The sequence below is a fragment of the Chaetodon trifascialis genome, chromosome 11, assembly GCF_039877785.1.
Source record: "Chaetodon trifascialis isolate fChaTrf1 chromosome 11, fChaTrf1.hap1, whole genome shotgun sequence".
Taxonomy (NCBI): Eukaryota; Metazoa; Chordata; class Actinopteri; order Chaetodontiformes; family Chaetodontidae; genus Chaetodon; species Chaetodon trifascialis.
Window position 1 is genome coordinate 4,547,823 of NC_092066.1, and position 15,225 is coordinate 4,563,047.

Below are 15,225 nucleotides of genomic sequence, written 5' to 3' on the forward strand. Positions count from 1 at the left end.
TGGGTCGTTGCTCCACATTAACACTGGACCCAGAGGGAGCTCAGTCCATGAAGACCTTTCAGTTGAACGTCTGAGCAGGTGTACTGTCACATCATCATCTTCATCATCTTAATCATCATCATCGCCATTATCATCACAATCATCATCTTCTTTAACCCCACCACCATCATCGCCATCGTCATCTTCAACTTCATCATCACCATCACATCATCATCATCATCATCATCATCATCATCTTCATCTTCATCTTCATCACATCATCATCTTCTTTATCACCATCATCAAAATCATCACCATGACATGATCATCTTCATCATCATCACCTTCATCACCATCACATCATCATTATCTCCACCACCATCATCCTTTTCATCATCATCATCATCATCATCATCATCATCATCATCCTCTTCATCATCATCATCATCATCATCATCATCATCATCATCATCATCATCATCATCTTTATCATCACCATCATCATGAGTATCTTCCTCATCTTCCTCATCACCACCATCCTCTTCCTCAGTGCTGATGAAGCAGCGTCCTCTGTGAACATGCTGCCATCTTGTGGCTCTTCTCTCTCATCAGGACCAACTGAGGCTGAATTTAGACATTTGTGAGGGTCAAAGGTCATTTTAAAGATGCTTCTTTTCCTCCTGCATCGTTCAGCTTCCACAGAAAGTTCAACTGAAGAAAACTGATATTTAGGATGTTTGCAAACAGCCAGTTTTTAGTCCAACAACTTGTCCTTCAGTCCAACTGGACAAAATAAATTGTGGACACGTGAAGACAAACACAAGCAGTCATGAGACAGAGCTGCAGGGACGGACATTTAGAAGATCTGATTTGATTTGGGGAGAAAATCATGAGCTGTTGGCCAAAAGCAGAATAAAATCAGTGAGACAAACTCAGTGAGCGTCTCCAAACCCTCTGATTCTAATCAGAGTTTACCTCCTAAAAACTGAAGCGAGCAGTGGTTTTAAATGAGAAATGAGCTCTGTTGTAAACACGTGTTAAACACACAGTATCTCTCTCAAACGGCTGCTCTTCCTGAATGGATCTGAGCTTGATAACCCCTCCCTCTTCCTCCTGCTCTCAAACACAGCAGCTCCACTCTGTCCACATACTTCCTGGTTCCCTCCCCTTCAGATCTACACTTTGAAGATGGGTGTAACCAACATGTGATGAAGCGCAGGAGCTGACAGGCCTCATTCACTGCAGAGACACATGTTGTTTAGATCAGAGCTCAAGCTGCTTTCACTTCTGTTCAGAGAAAGTGAAACTCAGACAGTCGTTGACACTGAGAGGTGAAATGGCGCAGAAAGGAGTTCAGCTGGACCGGGAAACCTTCTCTTGTTCGATCTGTCTGGATCTACCGAAGGATCCGGTGACTATTCCCTGTGGACACAGCTACTGCATGAAGTGTATTAAAAGTTTCTGGGATGAAGAGGATGAGAGGAAAATCCACAGCTGCCCTCAGTGTAGGCAGACCTTCACACCGATGCCTGACCTGGTGAAGAGCACCATGTTAGCAGCTTTAGTGGAGGAGCTGAAGAAGACTGGACTCCAAGCTGCTCCTGCTGATCACTGCTATGCCGGACCTGAAGATGTGGCCTGTGATTTCTGCACTGGGAGGAAACTGAAAGCCCTCAAGTCCTGTCTGGTCTGTCTGATCTCTTACTGTGAGAAACACCTCCAGCCTCATTATGAAGTAGCTCCATTAAAGAAACACAAGCTGGTGGAGCCCTCCACAAAGCTCCAGGAGAACATCTGCTCTCGTCACGATGAGGTGATGAAGATGTTCTGCCGCACTGATCAGCAGTGTATCTGTTATCTCTGCTCTGTGGATGAACATAAAGGCCACGACACAGTCTCAGCTGCAGCAGAAAGGACTGAGAGGCAGAGAGAGCTGGAGGTGAGTCGACAAGACATCCAGCAGAGAATCCAGGACAGACAGAAAGACGTGAAGGTGCTTCAGCAGGAGGTGGAGGCTATCAATCGCTCTGCTGATAAAGCAGTGGAGGACAGCCAGAAGATCTTCAGCCAGCTGATCCGTCTCATGGAGGAAAGAAGCTCTGAAGTGAAGCGGCAGGTCAGATCCCAGCAGGAAGCTGAAGTGAGTCGAGTCAAAGAGCTTCAGGAGAAGCTGGAGCAGGAGATCACTGAGCTGAAGAGGAAAGATGCTGAGCTGAAGCAGCTCTCACACACAGAGGATCACACCCAGTTTCTACACAACTACCCCTCACTGTCACCACTCAGTGGACCTGCAGACTCGTCCAGCATCAATATCCGTCCTCTGAGGTACTTTGAGGACGTGACAGCTGCTGTGTCAGCAGTCAGAGACAAACTACAGGACGTTCTGAGGGACAAATGGACAAGCGTCTCACTGACAGTGACTGAAGTGGAGGTTTTACTGTCACCACCAGAGCCCAAGACCAGAGCTGAATTCTTAAAATATTCACGTGAAATCACACTGGATCCAAACACAGCAAACACAGATCTGTTATTATCTGACGGGAACAGAACAGCGACATACACGAGGCAACGACAGTCTTATTCTGATCATCCAGACAGATTCACTGGTTGGTCTCAGGTCCTGAGTAGAGAGAGTCTGACTGGACGTTGTTACTGGGAGGTGGAGAGGAGAGGGGGAGCAGTTGATGTAGTAGTCGCATACAAGAATATCAGCAGAGCAGGGAGCTCGAATGAATCTAGATTTGGACGAAATGACAAATCTTGGGCGTTAGATTGTTACAACAACATTTATAAGTTTTGCTACAACAATGTGAAAACTCCCGTCTCAGGACCTCGGTCCTCCAGAGTCGGAGTGTACCTGGATCACAGAGCAGGTGTTCTGTCCTTCTACAGCGTCTCTGAAACCATGACTCTCCTCCACAGAGTCCAGACCACGTTCACTCAGCCTCTCTATGCTGGACTTGGGTTTTGGTGGTTTGGAGACTCTGCTGAGTTCTGTAAACTCCAACAGTCAGAAGTCATTTAAGGGACTGCGGGTTAAACTCTGTGTTTTCATTCTCAAACTCATTTTGTCTTCGTGTTTGTTGCTGAGAGCTGATTGTTGTGGCATTTCTTCACTGCACAGAGATCAGCTGTCAATCAAACAGTGTGGGCGGGACTTTGAGCTCTTCTCATTGGCTGTTCTGTAACTGTTTGAGTGTCTTCAGGTGGAGCTCCTTCCTGTGTCTGTTCAGCCATGGAGGCCATCACTGCTCAGGATGATTGTTGTTGACCTGAACTGACTTTTCTCTGCATGAAAATAGAAACTTCTCTGTGCTCTACATGTTTGCTGAATATTTGCATTGATTTATTTGGTTCTTGTTGTTTCTCCTCCACTGCACAAGTCTTCAGAGAGAAAGCAGCAGACCGTCCTCCATCGGAGATATTTTGTTCTCAGCACTTTGTACATTTGTACAGAAATCTATGATCACATTGATGTTTATTTGTGTGGCAGACATAAAAAAGTCAGAAACCTGCCTGGAAATGTTTAATCTACATGTTTGGTCTAACACACACACAGGGCAGACAGCTAAAGTCTTTATATCATGACTTCAATCACCTCACCAGACTTCACTGTGAGCCTGCAGGTGTGAATAATGCTCCGACACAAGCCTCATCATGATGTCACCCAAACTGTTGGCTCTACTGTGTTTATAAAATACAATGAACCAGAAATTCAGCTGAGGCTCATTGTTTTGCGGATGGCGCCGCAGACGGCGTAGGTCTTGAACTGACCGCTGAAGCGACCAGTCACGTTGTCCACCTGAGGAGGACAGAGCACACTGGATAAGAACATTTTAAGTCCAAAACAACCAGTGCACAAGGGAACTTTCATAAATCCCAATGTCCTTTAAATGATCACATTTCCCCTTGATGCTTGTTTCACAACAAGGCATCCTTGTCTCTTGTCTTATTATTGTAGTTATGTCTTATATGCTAGGTTATGTTACTTTATTTGTGTTACTAGTTTATTTTAAATTGCGTGGGGAACCAGCAGGCTGAATCGGGGGAATGGGTGAACGACAACCTTGTGGGGATTAGTACGGGCAGTAGCTCCAGCGTGTATTGTGTGCTGTGGAACTGAGCATGCGGTGGCGTGCTGTGATTTAAACCTGAGTGCTGTGTGTTTAATGCTAGTCCAGTTTCTATCTAACTCTTTATGGTGTGGGATGAGCTCTGTAGCCTGACTTGTAGTTCTCCTCCTTGCCGGTCTGTGTATTATAGCCACCATATTCTTGTGCCCTAATTTATTAATCATTTTAAGAATATTAATAAAGCATATATTTCTTACACTACTGCTGTCCGTCCTGTGTGGGTTTATTCAATTCCTCTGACAGAAACTTTACTGGTAAATTTCAGGTGATGGCAGTGTTCCTCTGCCTGGTTTACAAGGTTAATTACAGTATTCACACCAGCCCAAAAGGTCCGCACCAGCCATTTTTTTTGGTTTGGTTCGAGCCAAACAAGGCAGGTGTGAATACGCCCTTGCTCTCATTAGTTGGTCTTATTGAATGAAGCTCTGTGCAGTTCAGCAGTCTGGCCTGCAGAGGGCGTTCATCAATCTGTGTTTCAGAGGGCTTGACAGCCAAATCAGCAGTAAGTATAGTACCTAATCACACTTGAGTATTTTCATTATGTGCTTCTTTACAGAGAACTATATTGCGCTGTATTGGCACAGCAGCCACAGATCCACACTGTGGCATCAACACCTGGCAGGTGAGAGCAAAACAACAACCCCATCACTGGGTTTGGAAACAGAGAAATTAAAGCTCTGTTTACATAAATATATATTAATACATATGTTCAAATATGTATGTACAGACTCCACTGTTTCATCTTTTGGGTGGTAATTGAAAATGCTTCTGAATTTAAAGAAGAATGTATTTCAATGCTCATCTGTCGCGGCTCTGGCCTCACTGCAGATTTTTCCCCTGTGTTTCAGTATGTTCTCACAGTTTAGAATATTTTATTAAAGGACAAAAAAAACTGAAGCAAGTGAAATGCCTGAACATAAAAACTGCCTGATAAGAAGATGTGTCATGCCAGACAACAAACAAGCGTGTTGCTTTGATTTAAGACATTTTGCTTAACTTAGATTTTGTTTTTTTGCAGTATGATGAAAATTTCTCTCCCACAACTCCTGTTCAGCCCAGCAAATTCCTCTCTGGACCTGCTCGGCACTGCTACCCACTCACTGGTCTCTGCTTGGCCCCTGTCTCATATCCCATTCCCTTTGCCCAACAATAAAATACCTTAAATCATCTTACCCGACTCCGATACACTCGTATCTGTGTGTACACCAGGTTTCAGCTCTGCCCCTTGGTATCCTCCAAATAACTGAGCAGTTTTGATGTCCATGGTGTAATATATTTGTAGGTCTGTGGAAATGTCCCTCCTCCACACAGAGGCTTCAAAATCTGCAGTCATGACCAAGCACTTCTCTTTTCTCCATGCAGAGGTTACACATCAATGGTCTGTTCAAATTGTTAATAGTATACTAAAGTTGTCGTGGAAAAAGAGAACATGAGATCTCTCCAACCTTTTACAACAATACGTCCCATCGAGGTCACTCAGGTCAGGTCCTTGTCCCAAGATCAAAGCTGAAGCGCAAAGGAAATCACATCTTAACAACACTAGAACGAGTTTCCTCTGCATGTTGGGCTGACCCCGACACTGCCTGTTTTTAAATGCTGTCTGAAAACACATTTTATTCTCTGACTTTTAACTCACTGTGACAGTGGCCTGTCTGCATGACTGTCTTTTAAACTGGTCTTTGTGCTTTTACTGTGTTGCTTTTATTTTGAATTTTTTGTTATATTTTGATTGCAGAGCACTTTGGTCAACTGTTGTTTCTAAATGTGCTTTATCAATGAACATAGATTGGACTGGATTGGATAGTAAGACTGCACCAGGTTGTGATTGGTCATAATCTTTCAACATAATTCAATGAACAAACATTAAAACATTCACTCAATTGCAAACATTCAGCTTCATATATAATTATCTTGGGTTAATGGCCATTGGCTGTCACTTCCTGTCAACCTGTTTGCATCTACCTGGCTTCAGTCCCTGTCGCATTGCAGCTCAGGTGAGTTCTGAAGAACTCCGGGATCTTCTTCCACAGGTGGACTTCAGCTGCTGCATGAGCCTTGGACTCACCTCCCCACATGACTGGAAAGCCTATGAGTCCATGTACAGATGAGGTGCAGTGCGGTCCGTACGGTGGCTCCAGTAAGTGTCCAGCTCCTGGGTAACACACACTCTCAAAGTTCTCCTTCCCATGATGCTTCAGTCTCTCCACCATCTCGTCCACGTAACCTTTACTGTCCCAGTTGAGGTCGTCCTCTGCAGCCAAAAAGAGGAAACGTCCTTCGGCTTGTTCAATGGGAATCAGACTGCCCTTGCTCTCCTCTGCCAGGGGATTTTTAACACCATACTTGATAATGCTAGCTCCTGACTCAGTGGGAATCACCTTGCTGGGGTCAAACAGTAACGGTGAGAGGATTTGCTGTTTCTTATAGAACAGAGGGAGGCCCAGATTGGCACTGCAGCTGTTGATCCACACTACGGCCTCAACACCTGGCACAAAAGCAGCAAGTGTGAGCGCAATATCTCCTCCCTTTGATCGTGATATTACACCAACTCCTTTACTGCCCACCTGTGAAAAAACAAGAAAATTAGAGGTGATGAAATCTGAATAAACACACAGAGCTTAGGAACTGGTCTATGAAGGTGACTCAGCAAACAGTGTAAAGACTGGATGAAAGGTGGAGATCTTATCAAGCATGCGGGCTCAATCGACTTATAAAAAAGACTTCCTTTGTTATCACATATAACATCCTGTGACCCCGGGTTCGCAACTTGCTTCTGCTGTGCTCACAAATAATAACCTGAACACTTCTGGCTTCCCACCAAATGTGTCAAAATGAAAGGTCTGTAACTCTATGCTGCTGTGTTTCAAAGTTACTCAGAGGACTCACCTTAGGCTGTCGTTGTAAGAAATCCTTTGCTTCTTCAAAGCGGTCCAGATGCATCTCTTTGACTTTGCCAGGCTTTTCAGACACTGGCACAGTCAGAACCACAAAGCCCTTGTTGGCCAGCAGACAGGCTCTTTTTTCTGACATGAAGCTGCACAGATCCAACACAGCAGGAAACGGACCGTCTCCTGGAACATCGACATACGAATGAATGTCAGCAGTCCATCACATAGAAACACAGAGCCACTCTGAGCAGGAAGGGACAGATACTTTCACCTTGTTGCTTGGTATGACGCATTCTTTAAAACCATTCACCCTCAAGGAAGCGGTTACTAGATTATTTGATTTGTTGGTAAACCAGCTGAATTCTTATTAAATTGGTGCCATCAAAATAAGATAGAGTTGGGATCTACGTTTAGCCTTCGATACTTATTTAGCCGCTCTTATTCGTTACATCTGTCACTTTTTCTGCTCTGCTGATGATCCTAATACACACTCATAACAACATACTAAAGGCTTTAATTAAGCTCTGATGAGGCAGAACATGGAGAACCTCCTACCTGGGGGAGTAAACAGGACTCCCTGAAAATTCCCCTCTTTGACGGGGAGCCGGCTGACTCCGTCTCCCATCAGAAGCCTCTCATTGGTCGCCTCTGCCAGCACGCTGCCCTCACCTCCCTCCTCGTGCACAGAGAACTTCACCTTAAGGGGCTGCAGTGCTTTATCCTTCATAAAGTACCTGTGTGGGGTATCCGGCCTCATCGACCACAGCAGACCCATGGGTTCAACCCCAACATAGCTCCCAGCAGTTGAGGGGTCTCTGTCCAGGTCGATCTCCCCGCTCTCATCAGCCCTGTAGGTGGCCGAGGAGCTGAACACCACCTCCCTCTCGTCCGTCGATCTGGCTCTCAGGGTGACCACCTGTCTGGGCCTCAGCCCGGCCACCTTCACCTGAACAGGCTCATCATACAAGCATGTGGCGCTCGGCAGCAGCGTCAGTCTGATTTGGGAGGACATCTCTTCTCAAACTGAGGATCCTTTGACTGGAACAAAGCAAACAGGACATAGAAAACATAAAATCTACCTGCGTCAGTAATGACACTGTCGCGCATCTGATGTAGAGCTTCACCATTGTGTAAGAAAGCAGAGAAATTAAAGGTCAAATGATTCATGGTTTTGTGCAGATACAGGCTCAATCAGTTTTATTATCCGGGATGTAATAATATATATGTAAGTCTGTTGAACACCTGTCCAGATAACCCTCCTCTCCAAAGTGGCATCAAAATCTGCATTAATGACCGGGCAGCATGAACAAAGTCCATAAAGGTCACACATTAACTTTGGGTATATGAACAGTTTGATCTGCAGTGCACTGTGGTCAAATGTCATGCTCAGGAGATGTTTTGTTCAAACATTCAAAACAGAACAAATGAGATACTTAAGTCTGAAAAACGCAATAACAGCATATTTAATGTTGAAACTGAGCCCACTGCTTTTTGTTTCATCTGTGCTGAAAAAAATTAAAGGTCCAACGATACAATTAAACTGAATTAAAAAAAAAAATCACCAAACATTTACAACACGAACATGAAATGATTCATAGTTTTGTGCTGATACAGACTCCACTGTGCAAAAAGGGCTCACATTTCGGGGGTAAATTGAAGTATTTCTGAATATGCATTGACTGAAGAATGCCGGTCACTTTGCATCTGTCACAGCTCCGCTCTTGATCTTCCTCAGATCAAACTGTTAATAAACTTAGTAATGTCATGAAATGTCATGCACGCATTCAAATAGAACAATATGTCTGAAAACTGAAAACACTTGCTGTTGAATCTGTGCCAACTGCACCTGTATGCCCTGTGGGTTAAGACCTGCCTCACCAAAGTCCATTCAAAATTTGGCAAATTAAACAAAACTTCACGAGCAAGCAATAACAGAGCCTACAGTCTCACACTGCAGTTAAATATGATGAATCATGGGTCGTTCTGGTTAATTCGGCAATGAATGTCAATGAAATCTGAAAAAAATCTCAACAGGAACGTTGTTCTGGGCTAAAGGTCAGCCATGTGGAAGCAGGTGCAGCGTTAGGGGCGGGCCTGAAGGGCCTGGGCCCACCCACTTGTCCACCTGGCCCACCCTAAATGACTTGGAGAACTTTCTTAACATTTATTTTTAATGATTAAAATCAGCATTTTAATAAAACCCTTAAAACTAAAACGTTTTCATTTGGGAAAAAAGCAACACTTTATTGCTGGCTATTATCACGTGAGGTCTCGTCCAGTCACAGCGGGCCATCATTGGTCACCCCAGACATGTTACGCTCGCGCAAGCACGTCACAATCTGTCCGTTGTTCGGCAAAAAATGGTAACTGAGAAGGACAGTGGATCCTGTATTGTGGGCAGTCTGCTACAGTGAAATGAATGCGTCGCTATGGCTCAACAGTTATCTATGTTTAAGTGTGTTAAAAGAGTAAGAACTGAGTTACTTTACCGTTACTGAGCCCGTTTTTCTCCTGATGTCTATGGCACACTTTACCGTGAGCATCAAAAGAGAAAACAAGATAAATACTCCTGCATGACTTGGCTGTCCTCAGATTACCGTCACAGACAGTTAATCTCATGAATGACAGCGCAGCTCTCTCTCCCGTTCAAAGTCATTGTAGCTCATCCAGTGCTGTGATCGCTGTTTCTCCCTCTCCCTGCAACCAGTTTAAAATCCAGCCAGTTCAAACAAAAATGAATTAACGGGCATTAAAATGTCTCTTTTCGTAATGAACTTAAGTATTGATTCACTTGATCCAATAACGAGATAATCCGCGTGTGTAATAAATACAAACTGTCGCGGTGAAATAATAAGCTGCGGCATTGAAAATGTTTTTTTAAAAAGGTTTTAAACGTGTCATAATCAGCTAGACGTACTAGTCGCCCTTCACAGCATGATACCAGTCATTTCTGTTGAAGTGAGACTACCAGCTGGAAACAGTGTTAACGTTTGTAATGACTCCTGGTGCCGTGCATGCACTGGGGACTGAAACTGCCCAGAAAAACAGAGACACTGACCTGTGATGTGAGTCCTGATGGAAATGCTGCTGAAAACATCAGTTGAATGAAGTGGTGTGCAGTTTTACACCGTGGCCTGCATCAGTGTGTGTTTAATTCAAAGCGGCATCAGAGTCTGCATTAATGACCGGGCAGTTTGTCTTTGCATGAACAAAGTCCATAAAGGTCACACATTAACTTTAAGTATATGAACAGTTTGATCTGCAGTGCACTGTGGTCAAATGTCATGCTCAGGGGACGATTAGTTCAAACACTGAAAACAGAACAAGTGAGATACTCACACAGCTCCGCTCTTCCTCCAGTCCGCCCCCCCTTGGTTCCCCCCCCCCGTGCTCCTCCCTGTCTCTCTTCCTCCCTCTGTGTGTGACTGATGTGTGTGACTGATGTGTTAGCAGTGCGGGCTTGTTGCTTGTGCCTGACGAACTGTGTCATCACGGTGATTATTGGTAAATATTTTAACCTTTCTCACACATAGATGATTGAGATATTTTAAAATGTGTTTGTACTTCATTTGCACTTGATCAAGCTCCGTGTTTTCTTTCTTTCTTTCTTTCTTTCTTTCTTTCTTTCTTTCTTTCTTTCTTTCTTTCTTTGTTTTGATACTGTGTGTCTTAGCATTTCATGGTGTCTGTAACTGAGTGGTGCTCGATTGTGTTTCAGGTCTAAAGATATCAGATTTTGATTTTGGTTTCTGATTGACATTAATAGTCAGAAATGTCATGCACGCATTCACCAATATGTCTGAAAACTGAAGCTGTGCCAACTGTAACTGTATGCCCTGTGGGTTAAGACCTGCCTCACCAAAGTCCATTTAAAATCTGGCAAATTAAACTAAACTTCACGAGCAAGCAATAACAGAGCCTACAGTTACACTGCAATTAAATATGATGAATCATGTCAATGAAATCTGAAAAAGTCTCAACAGGAAGGTTATTCTGGGCTAAAGATCAGCGATGTGAAAGGGGGTAAACTGGTCACGGAACTAATTTCCTAAGTTACATTTTATTTCAGCTTCTTAACACCATGGAGGTCCTTATGTGGCTTGATTTTGTTAAAGTTTAACGTTGTGTTAATGTTAGAAGAAGTTTTATGGAGGAAGTAAAGATGAAACCACCTGATCACAGGACACTAAAGGCGATGTAATACCTTTTTATTGATTTGATTATAACCAGAAGCTTTTGGTGAGTCTGGTGAATGTCGAACTGTACACTGGGTACTGAGCTGGATCAAACATATCAAAATTAAGTAAACAGATAAATGAATCAATCAATCAATAATCGAGTGACTAACCCGTAATATGAGCCTCGCACCGACCTGCTTTAAACGCTGCTGAAAACATCAGCTGGTGTTATTGAATGAAGCTCTGTGCAGTTCAGCTGTTTGGCCTCTAGAGGGCGCTTATCAATCTGAGTCAGAGGGTTTTACACACCTGAGACATGTTAAGACAAGTTACACATCAGTGTTGAAAAGTAACAAATGCAGTACTTAAGCTCCCTTTTGAAATATTTAAACTTGTGGATTTTCATGATGTGCTTCTTTACTGGGGATTACTGTTCATTTTCTGCCACATTTTTATGTCTGTGCGCCTTCTTTCCCATCACACCAGGATGATGCAATCTATGTCTGATTCAACTTTGATTCAACTGGATGTCCTTACAATACTAGAGTCATAATCTGTATGAGATCAATGCTTTTCCCCTGTTTCTGCCTCACAAAATGACAAAACTGTGATTTTAATTCTGCTAAAAAGTGTCTGAGTTTCTACCATGGAACCATACTGCCATCTAGAGGTTCATAGCAGTTATTGAATATGCTTGATGCGAGACAGTTATATGTAGTAACAATACTAGTGATAATCATTTTGGCAAATATAGTCTGCCTTTCTTTACTTCTTTGTCCTATTACTATACTTTGCAGTCCTCACAAACACATCCAGAAGTTTCAGCCTTCCTTCAGTGTTGACTATGACTGTAATCGTATCTATAACTTGGCTTTAGTCTGTGTAGCATCGCAGCTCAAGTGACTTCTGAAGAACTCCTGGATCTTCTTCCACATGTGGACTTCAGCGGCTGCGTGTGATCTAGGCTCACCCCCCCACAGGACTGGTTTACCCACAAGCCCATGAATACTGGAGGGGCAGTAGGGTCCATAAGGTGGCTCCAGGTAATGCCCTGCTGCAGGGTAGCACACACTCTCAAAGTTCTCCTTCCCATGACGCTTCAGTCTCTCCACCATCTCGTCCATGTAGCCTTTGCTGTCCCAGTTGAGGTCGCCCTCTGAAGCCACAAAGAGGAATCGTCCTTCGGCTCGTTCAACGGGGACCAGGCTGCCCTTGTTCTCCTCTGCCAGCGGATTATGTACTGCATACTTGGTAATCATGGCCCCTGACTCAGTGGGCATCAACTTAGTAAGGTCAAACATTAACGCAGGCAGGAGCTGGCTCCTCTTATAGTAGAGGGGGAGCGCTGTGTTGGCACTGCAGCCATTGATCCACACGGTGGCCTCAACACCTGGCAGGTAAGAAGCCACCGAAAGAGCAAGATCTCCACTTTTTGACAGTGATATCACACCAACTCCTTTATTTCCCACCTGAAAAAAAGCCCCACATGTTTCCCAGGTTAATATCACAATGAAATCCTTCATGTTTTCTGATGAACAGGGATGCCATCCATTTCCACTGAGTCTAACTTAATGAACAGAAATCCTATTAAAACTCAGCTCTGACCTAAAACTACACTGACCATACGCGTAAACTTTCCAAGGTTAAAAGAAATAAATCATGAAGACTCAGATGTGACATTATAAACTCACCTGATCTTGTTTTTTCAAAAACTTTATCGCCTCTTCAAAATAATCCAGATGGACCTCTCTGATGTTCTTCGGCATGTCGTCGTGGCCGTACAGAGCTACAGTCAGAACCACAAACCCTCGGCTGGCCAGCAGAGACGCCCTCTTCTCCGACAGACCTCCACCCAGAGTGTACAGATCCAACACAGCAGGGAAAGGTCCTGTTCCTGGATCGAAAGGTTCATTATAAATGACAAGGTATTTCAGAAATCTTACAAACGACTGACGCACACAGCACAGAAATTCTATCCTGAGACGCCTCGTTCAGATTCATTAATTCAAACTGGACCTGAAGGCTCAAACACTAACAACAGAGGACAATGTGGGTCCTTTTGTGTGAAGCACTTGGTGAATGTGATTTCTTTGTTGCAAAGCATGTTCAGCTGCAAGTCTCGTATAAAGTTTATTATTATTATCATCACGACAAACACGGGTGAACACAGGTCCCGGACCCTGAGCATGCTCAGTGAAGTCCGCCTGATGCAGATGCAGTTTTGTCAGAGTGAACTACAGGCCGAATGGTTACTTTAATGAAAGAATATGGGAAATATGTCTGCCAATGGGAGAATGTATTTTATGTGTTTTTAATAGTTTTTGGATGAGTGCTTTTCTGTGGAATGAGATATATCATGCTGTGGATGAACAGACTAGTTAAAAAATGAATTAATTGTTCCTCTGCAGAGGGCTGGTGGCTGCTGACCATAAAATAATGTCAGCGTCATCCTCTGAATTTACTGATTTTAAGCATGAGAAAGACAAAACCAGCTACCTGGAGGAGTAAACAGGACTCCCCGAATGTTCCCCTCTTTGACGGGGAGCCGGCTGACTCCATCTCCCATCAGAAGCCTCTCATTGGTCGCCTCTGCCAGCATCCTGCTCTCACCTTCATCCTCGTGCACAGAGAAATTCACCACGTGGGGGTTCAGCGCGTTGTTTTTTTGACACCTTTTGTGCAGGGTCTCTGACCTCATCGACCACAGCAGACCCATGGGTTCAACTCCAACATAGCTCCCACTGAGTGAGGGGTCTCTGTCCAGGTCGATCTCCCCGCTCCCATCAGCCCTGTAGGTGGCCGAGGAGCTGAACACCACCCCCTTCTCATCAGTCGATCTGGCTCTCATGGTGACCACCTGTCTGGACCTCAGCCCGGCCACCTTCACCCGAACAGGCTCATCATACAGGCATCTAGCGCTCGGCAGCAGCCTCAGTCTGATTTGGGAGGACATCTCTTCTCAAACTGAGGATCCTTTGACCGGAACAAAGCAAACAGGACAGTCACCTTTTTCAGCTAATGTGACCATATCTACCTGTGTCAATACTGACACTAGCGTGCATTTGATATAGAGCTATATTATTTGACCCATTTTCTTTTTTCTGTGTTGTAACTGTGAGCGGAAACACAGAAACTGGTTCATAGTTTTGCGCTGACACAGACTCACGCAGTTTTAGCATACGCGATGTAGTAATTTAAATGTAAGTGGGTCTGTTAAAACACCTGTAGGGGTAACTCAGAGCCCCTGCTCTCTTAGGTGGCCTAAAAATCTGCAATAATGTTACACATTAACTTTGGACACATGGACACTCTGTGACGCTCTGTGCTCAAGTCTCATGTCCAGGGGACATTTTGTTCAAACATTCAAATAGATCAAATGAGATACTTAAGTCTGAAAACCGCAATAACGACATATTTAATGTTGAAACTGAGCCCAACTACGCACCAAATTCCATTCCAATTTTGGCCATTTTAATTGTTTAGGCGTTTTAATGTCATGGAGGTCACAGTTTATTGCTGTAGCTCTGAAGCTACAGAATGTGCCCGTGTTGAAAAGAAGTTTTAAGGACGAAGGGAGTCTGAAACCGCCTGATCACAAGACACGAAGTGCGTCCTTACTCCTGTTCTGTGATTTGATCATAACCAGATCACAATCCTGACTGTGATGAATGTCGATCTGTACACCTGGTACTGAGATTTCTAAGACAAACTGTGTCACTAACCTGGTATCGTGAGCCTCGTACAGTCCCGGTTCAATGGCTGCTGAAGACATAATTGAATGATTCTCTGTGCAGTTCCGCATTCTGGCCTGCAGAGGGCGTTCATCAGCCTGTGTCTCAGAGGATTTGGCAGCCAAATCAGCAGCAAGTATACTACCTAATCACACTTTTGAGTATTTTCATTATGTGCTTCTTTACTGGGGGTTATTGTACTTTTTATGGCACATCTACGTTGAAGATGAGTCTTTTACATTCAAAATGTTTAACTGGCTCATGAAACACGATGTACGATATGAGTAAACTTCCCAATAGAGATGGAAAGAAGATA

At 44.0% G+C, this 15,225-nt stretch overlaps 3 protein-coding genes across 4 annotated transcripts; 1 reads left to right on the top strand and 2 right to left on the bottom strand.

Moving 5' to 3' along the window:
- Positions 1 to 1,285: 1,285 nt before the first annotated feature.
- LOC139338440 (tripartite motif-containing protein 16-like) lies at positions 1,286 to 3,466 on the top strand. Its single transcript, XM_070973431.1, has one exon. The coding sequence runs from the start codon at positions 1,316 to 1,318 to the stop codon at positions 3,002 to 3,004; it is 1,689 nt and encodes a 562-aa protein (XP_070829532.1). The 5' UTR covers positions 1,286 to 1,315; the 3' UTR covers positions 3,005 to 3,466.
- A 2,604-nt stretch (positions 3,467 to 6,070) lies between these two features.
- On the bottom strand, positions 6,071 to 14,952 carry LOC139338441 (acyl-coenzyme A thioesterase 1-like). Its single transcript, XM_070973433.1, has 4 exons — positions 14,901 to 14,952; positions 7,556 to 8,038; positions 6,999 to 7,183; positions 6,071 to 6,676 (listed from the first exon to the last, which is right to left on the bottom strand). Exons 2-4 carry the CDS (start codon positions 8,010 to 8,012, stop codon positions 6,071 to 6,073), a joined length of 1,248 nt encoding a protein of 415 aa, XP_070829534.1. The 5' UTR covers positions 8,013 to 8,038; positions 14,901 to 14,952.
- LOC139338437 (acyl-coenzyme A thioesterase 1-like) lies at positions 11,192 to 14,155 on the bottom strand. 2 transcript variants are annotated; one of them, XM_070973428.1, is made up of 3 exons: positions 13,675 to 14,155; positions 12,870 to 13,072; positions 11,192 to 12,647 (listed from the first exon to the last, which is right to left on the bottom strand). In XM_070973428.1, the coding sequence occupies exons 1-3, from the start codon at positions 14,129 to 14,131 to the stop codon at positions 12,039 to 12,041; spliced, it is 1,269 nt and encodes a 422-aa protein (XP_070829529.1). In that variant the 5' UTR covers positions 14,132 to 14,155; the 3' UTR covers positions 11,192 to 12,038. The 2 variants fall into 2 exon arrangements, with proteins under 2 accessions (XP_070829529.1, XP_070829530.1); XM_070973429.1 differs by having other exon boundaries at positions 12,870 to 13,068; positions 13,671 to 14,155.
- Positions 14,953 to 15,225: the final 273 nt, after the last annotated feature.